Raw genomic sequence first — 16,517 nt, forward strand, 5'->3', positions numbered from 1 at the left:
GCAAACACCATTACAGTTACATAGTAGATTAGGTAGAAAAAAGACATACTGTATGGTCATTGAGTTTAACCTTTGTTAAAGTCAAACTGGGAGAGATACAGATTTCTCCCTGGATCCATTTCTTCAGTGTGTTTAGTATGTTGTAATGTTTATGTCTATAATTATCTTTCACATCCCACTTGCACAATATGTTAGTGCTTCAAAATAAATTCATTAAAAAAACCATCAGCTATGGTATTTCCTGGACTGCATGATTTAAAGGTACAGTCCCATGTAATAACAGAAAAAAAATATTGGCAGTGATCGGTTTAAAATGTTAAAACTAGGTGACTGATAACCTAAAAAAAAACTTTATTATCTTTACACCAGGAAATATCAGAAAAGTCTTTATCACCTCAATGACAAGACAATTAAATGTATGCAAGCCCTCTATAAAAAGGGAACAAGATATATTTGTAGAAGCAATTGCATATACTGTAGATGTAGTCACTTTACTGCAACTGGTAGCACGCTTCCACATGTGAAATAGTGTAATGGCCCCACCCTTTTCTTGCACACAGCTAATTAAAAACAATGGTTGCTTCTCCCGGTGGTGTATTGTGTATGTCCCACTGCAGCGCTATATAGGTTGCGATATCATTGGATACATCTGTATGAGGGCATTACAATCAACCATAACTTGGTGTTTGCAAATATTTCCAGTATAGACTTTTAAAAATGATGTGTAGGATAACATGTGTATGTACTGTAGCCTATGAAGGTTTATAAAAATCTTTATAAAAAAAAAATATGGATATGCTCCTTACATGGAGAAGCGCGGTGAATATATATCTGTTTTACATTTTCTGTTGGGCCGAATAGATCCTTAGTAGCATGCTCCTAGAGGGCACCACTCTAAGGGTGTGAATAATGTATTTAGCCAATACACCTGCATCAGCTTTTTGAGCAGCTTGTGGGATGCCAGTCCCTCCTTTTTCAAGGTATATTATCTCCCAGTAAGGTCCCTGTAAATTCACTTTTCACTCTACTTGCTTACAGGTAAGTAGCTTCACTGGTATATACCAGTTTTTAACTGCACTAAGTTACATAAGCTTAGGCTTAGTATATTAACCCCTTCAGGGTATATTTCACAGAATATTTGTATGCATTTAGCATAGGGACCGGCTATTGACCCTTGCCTTGATGTTGGTTAGCAGGCTTGGCATTATTTGATCAAAGGATGTAACCTTTGTCTTACAGATTTAGTTTCCACTATGTATATTTATTTCCCCATTGATTGCTATCCCAATGGGAGAAGAGCCGGGATTCACTTTCTGACACACACACACACACACACACACACACACACACACCCACACACACTGCCTAAAATCAAGTTACAACAAAGAAATGAAGATGACTATGTGTAAAATGGAAGCATGGGTAACTTTGCTTTGTTTTTAAAGCTAACCAAGTTACAGGTTGTTCAATTGTAATACAGTTAAATAAAATGGGATATTACAATTTAAGTATGCTCGAATGAAGAACCAACTACAGTGGATTGTGAATTAATTTGCATTTGAAAAAGGATAGACTGTAAGACACATTACCTGCTTCATTGGTTCTGATGACTCGGGAGGGTACACTGGGATCCCCAGTTCCAATGTTGTTAGTGGCTACAACTCTGAACTCATATTCTACCCATGGATTCAGATCAACTGCCATTGCAGACTCCATATCACCACTAATAGTATCAGGAACTGTTGAAACACAGAAGACATTTAATCACTAATACTGTAGCATACAAAATCATTTGGATTTAGAATAAATCCAAGTAAAGGGTCTGCAACTGATCATAAGCAACAGACCTCTAAAATAATTTCTTGTCAGATTGTACATATACAGTATGTGAGTGTGTAATTTCACTCCTACTGTATGTAACACACATCACATTGAAGGTACCTCTCATTTTCAAGTATGTCCTGGGTACAAAATAATACGCTGATAACATTATACGTTATAAAGTATGAAACAGTCAAAGTCTTAAAAAAAACGTTGATTGGAGGTGGATTTTTTATCAAATGTTGGAACCATTCTGGAGGGTAAAGGTGTGAAGCCTTCTCAGATAATTGGGTAAGTTGTCCAGAAAGTATTTGAAGATAAGACTGGATAAATGTACATTGCATTAGGACTCAAGTCCAATTAAAGCAGCAGTTCAAGCAATATCCTACATGTGTGTTTTTTTTTAAATAAATCAGTTCTGTACTATGAGAAAATACTTGTAGCATTTAATTTAAAAAAAAAAGAAATGTTTTAAAGACAGTTTTAATGTTTCTAATGCAGGAAGCGTTTCCAAAGTGACAGTCCCCTTCCCCTTCTGATAGGCTCTGGCTCTTGAGACCTGCCCTCTCTTTAGCAGTGCACTAATTGTATCTAGCAACTGCCCAGTCAATCATATTCCAGGAACTACATTGCCCAAAATGCTGTGCAAGAACTGAATTAAATAACCCTGAGCAATCGATTGATTATAGGAGAACAGATCGATCTGCAGCTTAGCTAATCACTTGTCAGTGTGGAGATTGTATTGATGCACATATTGAATGGGAACATTATTTTATTTTTTAATGGCAGCTTGAACATATTTTGTACCTGCAGCTATTTATCAAAACATTTTGCTACAATTTTGTTCCATCTGCCCTAGCTTGCTCCTTGCGGAGGTTCAGTAGGGGGAGTTGGGAAGGAGTTACATGGTGCTCAGATTATAATGAGATGTATCACAGTCTGTGTTTCTCTGTACCATTTTTTTTCCTTTTAATCCCCCCCCCCCCCCCAATCATCCATATTTGAAGTGGAGTAAGTCTAATATTCTACATCAAATCTAACTGTTCTTATTTATGACGCAGTATGTCTAAACACAACTTTCTCTACATTGATACAGTGCATAGCCTCCTCTGTGTTTAGTGTGGCTGTCCTACATATTTGTTTTACATGGAAAACGTACAAGTTCACATTTACCATGTGTAAGCATAGGCCATAGTACAGTATAACTGCGGTCACTGAAAAAAAAGCCAACTAAAGTTTAACAGGAACATCTAGTAATGTACTTTAAATACATTTGATTTTATACAAAAATGTTATTACATTTCAGACACATTATATTACTTTTAGTAATAAAGATGAGAAAGCAGTCATTTTTCTGTTTTGTTATTTATGACAGTGTTTCAGGTCCCTTGAACGTTATTTTATTTCTTTCCCTTAAGAGCTTGATGGCTGTAGGCATTTGGTCTTGTGATCCAATTTGAAAAGTGTTGATACATAAGCAATTTACTGCTTCAGGTAGCTATAAAAGTATCCAAGAGACCAAGAACTTTACCCTTCCCAGTGAACATTGTGTAATGAGCATACCGTAGCAACAGATTTTTCACAGTCTTTGAAAAATAAGTATTGCGGTTTTCTTACTTCCACAAACTATAAAATATCAATAGAAGCATTTAAAGTATTTTCTCCAATCACTAGCAGAGAGAGTTTTCTTTAGAGAATATTATGTTTTTGTTTTTACAGTATTGTAAGATATTCTTTGCTAAATATTATTGGATGATTGCTCAGGACCCGGATTAAAGGGTTGAGAAAACACAGAAAGTGAAACTATCCCCAGTTGGTGTGTGATAAACGTAACTACCCTGTTCTGATAAACTATACTCTGATATCGAATACAGTTTCAATAGAAATGAAGATGTTGAAAAGCCCATGCAAAGCTGTACTTATTATTTGAGACCATCATTTATTACAACTCTGAGATGGTAATGTGCTGCTGACAGAACTTTATCACTACGGTAATATGGCCACTGCAGGTCTAAGTAGACCAGCTATACAGTCGAACTCCTCGGCGTTTGTTTGTTTGTTTCTTAAGAACTATGAACAATTCAGCAGTAAATTCAAATCACTTTCAGGGATCTGGGATTTGAAATTATTCCTACACAATAAATATCTTAAATACTGTACATTACTCATTTTAAACTTTGCTATATTTCTATTTCTAATTTGCTGCAGATCCTAATTTATGCCAAACTGCAATGTTCTCATAAAGATTTACTGGCAGGAGAAGATTGCATTACGACACCTTGGTATATTTACTGTGCAGAAATCTCTATTTAAAAAATAAAACAATTATTCGGTGAAAAGGCAAAACAGCTCCTTAGTGACACATAATGCATCCTAAAATGAATATTCTTTTTACTTTAATTTGTTACAACTGTACTGTGGTTAATTTGGTTATGTTGATGAGTTACTAACGGTGGATAGCGAATGGGGAGCAGTACAGCTCTCTGTCACCTGTTTCAGATTTAAGTCTGTATTTTCTCTTCTAAACAGGTTTTATTTATGTTTACAATCTTAAACTAAGCAGGGGGGATTGAACAAAATGTATTTGTTAATTTATTAATAGTGGTTGTAGAGATAGCTAGCCTCCATCACCTAGCATTCTGTAAGTTAGGCACTGGCATTTAAAAAAAGTTGTTGCAGGATAAGGTGCAATGAACCCCTGGCCCATAGTTCTAAATAACAGTACAGGAAACGTATGTTCTACTTGGGTCTATTCACTGACCTGATGAAATGTCCATATGGGACCTGAAACATTGTTATTCCACTGTTCTTGGCTGTCACATTAAATGGGGAACTTCATTATGAACTTGTAAGTAGAGCTCTATTTTGTATCTCTGTCTTTGAGGAGACCTGCACTTTGAAGAAATAGTTTGTCTGTGTTGTGTTTGCTGCACAAGCAGGGTTCTCCTCACCTGAGGCTGTTCCCCGCACTTTGGAATTGTACAGTATTGATGTGAAATTAGCGATCCTGGGTCTAACGCTATAAAACTGTAATTAAATAATTCTGACTTCAATGCCTCCATATGAAGTAGAGCAACTGAACTTGTTGAGGCTGTAAGAAATTGATTTTTGTGTATGATTTTGCACATCATCTTTTTTACTGAGTAAACTACTTACTGTATGAGCAGTATGTATATACATAATATAACATGGATTTACTTACCATTCATCCATATAAAACTAGTTTGATTAGCACTTGGGTAATCACATGACTTGGTGATGATATTCAAGAACTGAAGCTGCTTGGGGCTTAGTTCTGGATAATAATAATAATAATAATAATAATAATAAATTATACTTTCTTTTTTTAACACTTCTGAGCCCATAGTTACTGTGGTGCTATTCCAGGTTCAGAAGGAGTCCTGAGAATTGTACTTCCTAGTACAAACTAGGCTAGTGCTTGACAAAGCAGTAAGACTTCCTTTGATCACATGACTCCCCAGGTTACAAGCGACAAGCTAAGTCCATCCTCGTTTTGAAAACCTAACTTAAAGTTGTTAATCATTTTATTTTTTTTTCATAGGAAAATAGCTATGAGCATAGATAACATACTATTTTATACTGTACAACACATCATAATACTGTATCAATGTATGGCACTAATTGAACAAAAATGTAGCAAATGTCATAGCAGTCTCAGTGCCTACAGTGTATTTACAGTTGTATCTTGTCATTCCATATATAGGGCTGTATACTTGCCAAGGGCATTTGTAAGAAGTAGCACGGCTAGCTACATTCCCCTGTATCCCTACAGGGGATCCTTGTTAACCGTCTGCTATTGTATCCTTTTCAAAGACAGGGAAGAATTGTAGCTAGAAATACTGCACGGAGGTTATACAATTAATTCTCCTCTGGGTACTGGTAGTAAGTCTTGCTTCAACAATTTATTCTCATTATGTTAACCACAAGATGACAGTAGAAGTTGAATGAGAAAAAAAATATTTTACTGTTGGCCTTTTTCTGTTGTGAAAATTGAATACCTAGTCATGATGAGAATGTCCTTTATTACAAAAAAAAACATAAGCTAATGAAAAAAAAAAGTTAAAGGGTCTGCCAATTTAAAATTCATTTAGGTTTTAAGATAGCTATTCAGCTAGAACACATGACAGAGTCCAAATATTGTATGTATTGTAAAAATGCATACAGAATTTCATAGTAAGAAGTTATACATGCGGTTGCCGTAATGGTGAAATATACTCAAGTTTAAATCACTCATTGGAAATATGTACTCTGGAAAACACAACAGCATTGTGGTCGTTTTCCTAATATATGTTCTATTTTAATTGGATGTGCCTTTATACTGAAAAGAAAAGCATAGCGAGCATGAAGGCAGTTTAGTTGGAAGAGTGTTTGACTTTATACTGTAGCATTTCCCAGTCTGCGATAACAGGGGCTCACCAATGGAAAGTATTTGTGACAGAGGAGGGCAGTAAGTCAGTTTAAAAACTACAGTGCGGGAAGGAGAAATAAAAGAACATATTTTCATCTCCACAATCAAAGGTTTTTGTCTACTAATTATGTTTACATTTCATCAATTTAATTGATTGATTTAAATTTAATTTTAAAACAAAAGCCGAGACTCCCTAATGCCACAATGCCTGAATGGCAATGAACCCAGAGTCTATTTGCCTGGCATTGTGAATCCAAGTTTAACACTTTATTTTGTGTGATATTTGACATTCTTGATATCTTCCCTGTCTGTGCTGATAAAAGTGCAACTATGCGTTTGAACATACAGTAGAATAGAAATACGAGATATATGCATTAGTTGCAAACATTTTCTCACCTGGATTGAGGCAAAATGTAATCAAATTAAACATTGTAACTCATTCTCTGCACCAGGTTTGGCCAAGTCTGAAGGGCCAGCAGGTTAGGTTTAAAGGATATCCCTGCTTCGGCATAGGTGGTTCAGTCACTCTGACTGAGCCACTGATTGAGCCACCTGTGCTGAAGCAGGCCACCTCTTCTACATACTTTACCCCATCTATTTTATATGGTGATAAGATGGGTAGCACACACAGTTATTGGTGCATTATCTTGCACAAGATAATGGAGAGAAGAGCAGCTCAGTGAGACACTGACTGGCACTGTGTTTAAAGCGAGAGGAAACCTGGTTCAATTCCTGGTGTTGGCTCCTTGTGACCCCGGGTAGGTCACTTTTATCTCCCTGTGCCTCAGGCACCAAAAAAAAAAAACATAGATTGTAAGCTCTATGGGGCAGGGACTGTCTCTGCAAAAATGTATCTGTAAAGCGCTATGTAAAACTAGCAGTGCTATACAAGAACAAACTATTATTATTATATACAGTACCCCTGAAGTTAAAGCATCATTAACTCTTCACTTTTCAACCTACTGAATAGGGATCTACTAAGGGTATTAGCGTTGCATGCCACATCTTTGTGTACATAATCAGGACTGTTTGTTTTCTCCTGGAATATTTATAAAATATATTTTTCCATGACCTTTCAAATGGCAATGACCGATTGAGCTGTGTGTATTTCAGTTGGGAGGATGAGTGGGGAGAAGTTTACCTGTTTTCACAGTCTGCCAGCCAAGTGAAAACGGACTGCGAGCCTGTAGATTGTAATAGATGATGGGACTGTGATTGTCTGCCCCAGGGCTCCAGGAGAGGGTTGCTGTACTTTCTGTAATTTCCTCCACAATTACCACCCCTGGCGAACCGGGTGGACCTAAAAAAGGAACACAATCTTAGATATTAAAATGCCAATGCTATGTCTATGAATGCAGCTGATTTAAATACAGAACATGTGACTGTTCTATCCTTTGCTGTTTATAAACTTAATAAGTAACAATGTATACAATGCATTTATGTGGAAAAAACAAATGACACATAATGAAAAAATTATATTCATTATTAAACAGTAGTGTTAAAAAAAAAAGTTTACGTCTGGATTGTTATCAGCACAGGTGATGGAACCATGCAATGCTAGCAATTTGTGTAAATGGTCTTAATGGAGAATTAATACTTAAAACATGATTCCTCTATTTGCTATAAGTTGACCAAATGCAAAAATGCTGGGAAAACATCTTGAAAGAAAATGACCGTCTGTGCCGCTAACACACTAGATTTGCAAAAGTGAAAAAGTGACAGTCATCTCCAAACTACAGTAGCACAAATGATACTGTACTTGCAACATTTGCCTCAAGTGATTTGAATGTAGCCCAAAAACATAATCCTATTATCAACTTTCTACGTTTCAATGTTTTTATACCATACAACAAAACAGCGTTTTAATTTCACAGTTATATTTATGGATTAAAACACGAATATGTATCTTTGAAAGAGCACTCCTACTGACATTATGTGCTAGAAGGAGTGGCTCAGTAATGACTGGCACTGAGTTTGGAGCAGGGAAACCAGGTTCAATTCCCAGTGTTGGCTCCTTGTGACTTTGGGCAAGTCACATTATCTCCCTGTGCCTCAGGCTCCAAAAATATAGATTGTAAGCTCCATGGGCAATGACCTGTGCCTACAAAATGTCTCTGTAAAGTGCTATGTAAAACTTGCAGCGCTATACAAGAACAAACTATTATTAAACTATTATTATTATATTGCATGTAAATATTTTTCTCTCTCATTATACATTCAAGTGGACTTCAGTGGTTAAAAAGAGAACAATGGATGTCTGAACCAGCCCAAGTATTACATTGGAAACAGTGGGTTAGTAACACATAATATGTTGACCGTCCAAATCAAAACTTTTTCAATAGCAAGAAATTGTTCAATCTGGGGAGCCACAACACATTTAAAGCATTTTAGAGCTGAGGAGTGGAAGTACAGTACACTGTACCAAGTTGTAACTGAAAATGTATGACAACTAGTCAGAACCTGCTATGCAGATGTCATTCTTCTCATTGCAATATCATTACATTTTCTGCTCAGCTGTAATCATTCATACTGTCAGCCGGATGGTTAAGCTGGAGACTCTTCTCTTCCCCAGGGCTGTATTACTGCTCGGAATCACTCTCAAACAATAGGAGAGCAACCAACTTGAATAAAATAAATGCCTAGCCCAGTAAAATCATTCAAGGAAAAATAAATTGTCCCTAAATGTACTGAACTGAAGTAAATAGTTGCGGAAAACATTCTGCATAATTCACCTTTGCAATAACATTTTCCGGCAATACAAAAAATACACTGATCTTGCTTTGTGTGACAAGATTCCAAAAGTACATTTTTTTTCTGCTATACTTAATAGGTTTTCAAATGTAAGAACTTATATTGAGGTCATTCCAAATTCCCCAGGTGATACTCTGCAAAGGATCTGATATTGAACAGATATTTTTTTAATCACAAGACAGTACTAATTAGAGCTTCTCGGCTGCTCTGTGAAGCTTTACTCTTTCTCCAACTCCCAAGATATGAACTACTTTGCTATAACTACAAGCAGTCACAATGACAGCAAATTATTTTTCCACTAGCTATGCTACAGTATAATGGGAACCAGAACCCAGCTTTTTCAAAATGTGAATTGTGGCCACATTCAGTGCCTGTCAATGTATTCAGATTTTTGATTGCCTGTGTATGGTACTTATCTTGTTTATGTATCTTTAAATTGCCTTCCCTTCTGTTCTGCAGTGAGAAATTGCAATTTATGATTAAAACTTCCACCATAGAGAAGGTTTGTGGACTATTTGCTAAAGCAATAGAAATAATGTAATGCTTTTTATCATAATGCATCATCATCAGAACAGAAAATAGATGTAAGTGCATTCGATTTTCTGGTAAATCAACCAAGACATTCAGGCATGATAACATAGAACAGTCTTGCTTTATTCCTACCGTTAATCAAATGGTTGGGCTAGTGTGCAGGGGTGTTATTCTGAAGATTAACTTACTTTCTGGTGAAAAAAAAAAAAAATACATTTTGAGCAGCTTTTTTCTCGACGAGTATGTTTTTTATTTATTTATTATACTCTGCTACAAATGGTATATGAAATAATTGAGAAACACGTTTGTGTAATTTATAACATTTAGGAAAATGTAAGCTCCACAATTGAACAGCAACAAAAGTTTATGATTAACGGAGGACTGTTTCGAACACCTGTTGGAGATGGGATAATTGAATTTTTCAAAAATCGAACAAATGTTGCCATTGCATTATAAAGTCAATGTTCTGTAAACGGATATTGTCTTGATTTTAATAATATGTGCTCCAACACATGCCTGCTCACAATTTTAGGCTTTGTCTGCTTTGCCTTCTGTCGAAAGTGAGCCTATGTTTAGTCTATAAAACTATCCTCTGACAAAGGTGAAATGAAATATTTGCACAATACTACATTCTAAATAAAAAATATTATCTTTTATAAAGAGATTGCAATGAACCCTCAACTTGTCCTAGACTTGGGGATGTCACTCTCCATCTGACAGGCGCACTTAACTAAGAATATTACATGGCTTACTGGCTGATGTGGATGTAAAGTATAAAGGGCCTGGGCCTCGATCTCTTTCAACCCTCTGTAATATGCTGGTTCTTGGGTCCCAGTCCTAATAGATGAGCTTAAATGCCTAAGCCCCTAAGCAAAAGGCTGGATATTTTTGTAGGGGACTCCCCATTGCTTTGACTGTTTCCTTTTGCCTTCCCTAAATCCACCAACAGGCACCTCAGATATATAAGAAAGTCTGGCCATACTCCACAATCTATTTTCATTATTAATCCTTAAGGTTATGCTATAGATGGCCTTACCAGAGCAAATGCTAATACCAGGCATTTGCCAATACATTACTTTTACCTTTTGAAAAATCACCCAGATATTGCTATTAATATTGACAGTGAGTTTACATCTGCAAAGGGGCCAAACTGTGGTGATTTTCCACACTTTTTGTTCTGTGCTACATTTTTAGGACACTTTATTTATTTATGTTTTACCAGGAAGTAATTGACTCAGGAGAGTGGGGATTTACACCTTTATAGCAGGCTCATATCACTGAGCCAACCAAGAAGTTAAACAAATTGTGATTTATTCCTTAGAATCAGACATACACACAATGGATTACAATTATACAGAAGAAAACACACTTATTGGGGGTCTGGGCTACAAAAGGAAACTTTCCTAGTCGAAATAGTCCATAAAACAAAGTCTTTCGGTTGACCGGGACTTAGCCCGAAAAGTCCTGGAACTCAAATTGTCATGAAGTTCCTGACGCCACCGCTGTATATCTTCCGGAGATCCCAAAATCCCTTGACCGGGAGATAGTACCAAATGTCATGGTACTCTTTTCGGTGTGTAGTTCCAGCCGCGACCGCTATGTTCTATTTCAGAACTTTGCTCCGAAAAGTCTATTTCTCCAGGAGCATCTTTTGGTGAGTTCAAATTTGCCGCTGCTGTTTTGGAGCTTAGAATCTCTGTGAATCTGAGGTCCAGATTGGCTGCTGGGTTTCTTATAGTATTTCAGATTAATTTATGAAATACTACAACCAATCTGAGCCTGGGAGCTTTACAACCAGCCAATCAGAGAGCTGTCAGCCTTCCAAAGCCGGGCAAGGTGATATTCTGAATTTAACAAGGGCATGCACGAATTTGCCACCTTAGCCACTTGTTATACAGAAGTCACCCACTGGGTTAGGTGCCTCCAAGTCTGAGAAGGCAAATGGCCAGCATTGTTTCCCGGACATGTGTACTCCACCTAACCATCCTGCCCAAATGGCTTTAACAACTCTGGCAGCATCTGTGGCTTTGAAGTACAGACCTAGGGCAGGCTCAGTGGCACCACAAATTGGTAGCCCACTAGCCCCCCTCAGAATACTGTTTTTAAAAGTCCCAGCTTATAAGTAGAATACATTTACAAACATCTCAGTTTAATAAAAATATACTTTTACACATTTACTTTGTCTAAGTCTTTTGGGATATGAGGGGTAGAATGGGACTATATACTTTTATTCCCACTAGCCATATCCCTCATACACTGTGAACCTGCCTTAGACTGTAAAAACCTTATAGCCACATTGGCTATTAAACATTTTATGAAACCCAAAAAATATTTCCCATTTCTTCTTTTAAGTCCCACAGTGAAATGAAAAGATGCTTACCAGTGAAATGAAAGATGCTTACCACAGTGAAATGAAAGATGCTTAGCTTCAGTTTCGGAACTGTAGCTCCTTCCCTTAAGGAAACCTGATTTTCTTTAGAACCAAAAAAACGCTAAGGCACACTCTCAGGGCTGTATCTCTTTCCTTTACTGAAACTAGGACTTAGGTTTCATAAAACTTCTCGCAACTTAATATACCATTGGAGAAACCCCCCAGAACCTCTATGCTGACTCTGGGGTATCTGGGCATATACTGGGGGACCCTAACTAACTTAGGGAACCTTGACTGTACCCGGGATATACAAATCCCTATGCCCTCATTTACCTTTCTGGCCTGTGTTGAAGCAGGGAAACCTGGTGGTGAGTTGTGTAACTGTTTTCAAGGGAGGACTTGGACAGGAGTGATGTGTCTACATGTCCCTGGGAATCTGACCTGATTCCCGGATACATTTTTGGGGTAGCCAGCAACTCTGGATCCCTTCTACCTAGACACATTCTGACAACCCTAGATTGTTACAGTTGAGGGGTGCATGGCAAGAGGAGGAGGAGCGGCTCGATACTTTGTTGAACCTTGGGACCATGAAAAGCCTTTTGGAGTCAGATCTCAGATGAGAAGTTCTGTATGTGGTAGGGGTTAGAGCTTGTTCAGATAGACGAGTTGCTTGCCCAGAAAGTATTTGAAAGCAAGACAGGAAAGATGAACTTTGCACCTAGACTCAAGGGATGACCAATCTAGTTCTTTCAGCATTTTGCAGTGATGTGTGTTGCAGTTGCATTGGAGGACAAAGAGGCATATTGAATTGTAGAGGGTATCACGTTGGTAAGGTAAGTTTGGGGTGCCGAGCCATATACCATGTCCCCACAGTCTATAATTGGCATTAGCATCTGCTGTGCGATGCGCTTTCTGACCAGCAGACTTAGGGAGGATTTGTTCATATAAAGTACACCTAGTTTGGCATAGGTTTTGGATGTCAGGTTATCAATGTACAATCCAAATGTTAAATGGAAGTCAAACCATATGCCCAAATATTTGAAACTAGTAACAGGGGCTAAGATGGTATTAGAGTTCGTTCTTGAATATGGAGTACAATTTTGGGCACCACTCCTTAAAAAAGACATTATGGAACTAAAGAGAGTGCAGAGAAGAGCCACTAAATTAATAAAGGGGATGGACATCTAACTTATGAGGAAAGGATAAGTGAAAAAGAAGAGAGTGATCTTCGCTCATATAATCGTGATATTGTGCTCAAGTGAATATATAATGTGAATAAAAAACAAATTGAAAACCTGTTACATATATAGAGATTATGCTGCTGTGCTCGTGGTATGGCTCCACAAACCGAACTAGTGCAAAAACAAAAAGAGAAACAGCGCAAAAAACCTCATTGTGTTGTATATAAACAATATTGTATTAATAATCAGGTGAGTATCGCACGTACATCAAATAACTGAAAAATAGGCAAGACATGTTAGGGACATGTTACCACTCTGTGCTCTGCAATCGTGGATGATTGATGTGGGTCACCAGGATCAGCTCTCCTCCCGCAAGATCAGTGCAAACTTCTGTTCGATAGATACAGAGTTGGGGTGCTCAAACCCGCATCAACTACATCCAATAACAGAATAATGTTGCCCCTGGAGACACCAGTGGGAGTGGGCAGGCAAATAAAGACTTGTAAGTTTAGCTTAAATGACAACAGTCAGACTTAACCATAACAGTCTAAACCAAATGCCCCACTCACGTCATCTCCAGGGTTTCTCTGCCGGCGTGCAAGCCAAGAAGGATCCAGAATCCAGATAAGTCCAATAGAAAAAACGAATGGCGCACAGCCAGGGAGTCAGGTGTGGAATAAAAAACTTTTCCTTTATTGCAGCATGGTAGGAGACAGATTCACCCCCTTGGGGGACACAGACAGGGACCTCCTACGCGTTTCGGACCAACGGGTCCTTTATCTGTTCGATCAAACCAAGACCTCTGGTAGCAAGATGCAGGCGCGGTGAACACCGCCACGAAAGGGGAGACCTCTCCGTTTGTTTTCACCACCACAAAGGGGAAGATGTCTCCGTCAGTTCCTCTGTATCTGGTCACGAGACGCACGCCAGTGACGTCATCAAGCGGCGCCAGCCAGAGACGCGGGTCGCGTCTAAATGAGTCACTGTTATAGGAAATAGCAGGAGAATGTCCCGAACCACAAGGTGATGATGAAAAAGGCAAATGGCAATAAAAACCTCTATAAACCTCAATAGGTATAATAGGAATGCACCCTCATTCGATCCAACGCGTTTCGTGTGTAAAACACTCCCTGACGAAGTACATGCGATACTTACCTGATTATTAATACAATATTGTTTATATACTACACAATGAGGTTTTTTGCGCTGTTTCTCTTTTTGATTATGAGGAAAGGCTAGCTAAATTACATTTATTTACATTATAAAAGAGGCGTCTAAGAGGGGATATAATAACTATATACAAATATATTTGGGGACAGTACAAAAAGCTTTCAAAAGAACTATTCATCCCATGGGCAGTACAAAGGACTCAGGTCATCCCTTTAGGTTGAAGGAAAGGAGATTTCACCAGCAACAAAGGAAAGGGTTATTTACATTAATGGCAGTAAAAATGTGGAATTCATTACCCATGGAGACTGTGATGGCAGATACAATACATTTTTTCAAAGGTTGAACATCTTTTTAGAAAGGAAAGGTATACAGGGATATACCAAATAAGTATACATGGGAAGGATGTTGATCCAGGGATTAATCCAATTTCCCAATTCTTGGAGTCAGGATGGAATTTATTTTTCCCCTTATGAGATATCATTGGATGATATGACACTGGGGCTTTTTGTTTGTCTTCCTCTTGATCAATAAGTAAGTATAGATATAGGATAAAGTATATATTGTCTAAATTTAGCATATATTAAACTTGATGGACGTACGTCTTTTTTCAACCTCATCTACTATGTAACTAAATAACTATCATCTGGAGCTCATTCATTGGTAGTTTTAGAAATTTAGCCTTGGACCCAAATACCATTGCTATAGTCTTGTCAGTGTTTAAAAACAGTTTGTTTTGGGAAATCCAATGTTCAAGTCTCAAAAAGTCAGATTTAAGTATGTGTCCAAGGTCAGAGAGGCTAGGGCAGTGTGTACATACAATTGTGTCATTCACATACATGTGTATTGAAGCTCCCTTACAAGCTGTAGGAAGATCATTGATGAAAACTGAGTGGCCCCAGAACAGAGCTTTGCGGGACACCGCAGGTGATATCCAAGGGCTTGGAGCTAGAACCCTAGAAAAACACATCTTTTAGGTAGGAATGAAACCAGTTTAAAGCATGCTTCCCTATTCCAGAGCACTGGAGTTTGTTTGGCAAGATAACATGGTCAACAGTATCAAAAGCCTTTGCAAAATCTAGAAATATTGCACCAGTAAGTTGTCCCAGTTACATTCCACACTTGATCGCATTGCAAACTTTTAGCAGGGTAGTTTACATGGAGAGTTTGGGTGAAAGCCAGTTTGGAATTGGCTAGGGAAATTTGTCTTGGTATAGTAATCGCTTAATTGGCAGTGAAAACATTTTTCCATGACTTTGGATAGTATTGGGAGAAGAGAGATTGGCCTGTAGTTTGAGACAGTGTTTTTGTCCCCACTTTTGAAGATTGGGACAGCTCTGGCAGTTTTACAGGTCTTAGGGATATGGCCTGCAGACAGAATAGAGTTGATTAGAGAGTCAAATGGTTTGGCAATGGCTGGGGCACCAAGTCTTAGGAACTTAGTTTGCAGCAGGTCAGGTCCACATTGGCTGCTTAGTTTTAATTTGAGGAGCGGTTGTCTAATCTCCTCTTCAGAAACTAGTAGAAATTGAAAATTGTGGGCAGTGTTGGGAGAGGGTGGGTCTATATGGGTACTCCCTGCATGAGGTTCAAGTTTGTAGTTCAAGTTGCATTTCGCTAATAAGTTAGTAGCACAACCCACAATGTAATTATTGAGTTTATTTGCAATGTCAGTGGGATTTGTCAGAGTAATATCCTCCTTAATGATATTACATTGTTGTTGATCACTAGAAGGCTGGAATATATGGTTAATGACCTTCCAGAAGTTAACTTGGTTTGATTTATTCTGGTGAAGATTGTCAGAGTAATATTGTGGTTTGCGTGTCTTGTTTTTTTTGTGCACATATTCTGCAGGCATCTGCAGTTATTAAGTCCTTGGTAGTGCCAGTTACTTTGCAGATTTTACTTAAGGAATCTTTGAGATGGTAGAGTGATATAAGGTCGGTTGTTACCCACGGAAGGTGGGCCCCCCGTACTCATATTCTGCGTAGTGGAGCATGGTTATCACAGAGTTTTAAGAACTAGGATTGGAAATAGTCAAGTGCGTAATCGGGGTCGGGAATCTGTGTCGAGAATTAAGTCAATTCTGTACCAGATTTATTATAAATCATTCGTCCTGGTAATGTACAGGTTATTAAGAATTTATTTTAGTGTTAGGACCCTTGAGATGTGGTCTGCCTTGGAGGGGCTCAAGGGCTTACAACACTTTGGCCAAAGGGTTAAACTAAAAGACAATTTTATTCAAAAGATATATATATATATATAT

At 37.9% G+C, this 16,517-nt stretch overlaps 1 protein-coding gene across 4 annotated transcripts in view; it reads right to left on the reverse strand.

The window, feature by feature from the left end:
* The window catches only part of CNTN5 (contactin 5), a 1,772,202-nt gene that overhangs the window by 123,857 nt on the left and 1,631,828 nt on the right, over positions 1-16,517 (reverse strand). For all 4 annotated transcript variants that reach the window (XM_075592453.1, XM_075592451.1, XM_075592452.1 and 1 more), the window contains 2 exons: positions 7,392-7,550; positions 1,590-1,739 (listed from right to left, as the gene is read on the reverse strand). In XM_075592453.1, the coding sequence (XP_075448568.1) occupies positions 1,590-1,739; positions 7,392-7,550 (309 nt within the window). The remainder of the gene's footprint in view (positions 1-1,589; positions 1,740-7,391; positions 7,551-16,517) is intronic.

This window comes from Ascaphus truei, chromosome 3, assembly GCF_040206685.1.
Source record: "Ascaphus truei isolate aAscTru1 chromosome 3, aAscTru1.hap1, whole genome shotgun sequence".
Classification (NCBI taxonomy): Eukaryota; Metazoa; Chordata; class Amphibia; order Anura; family Ascaphidae; genus Ascaphus; species Ascaphus truei.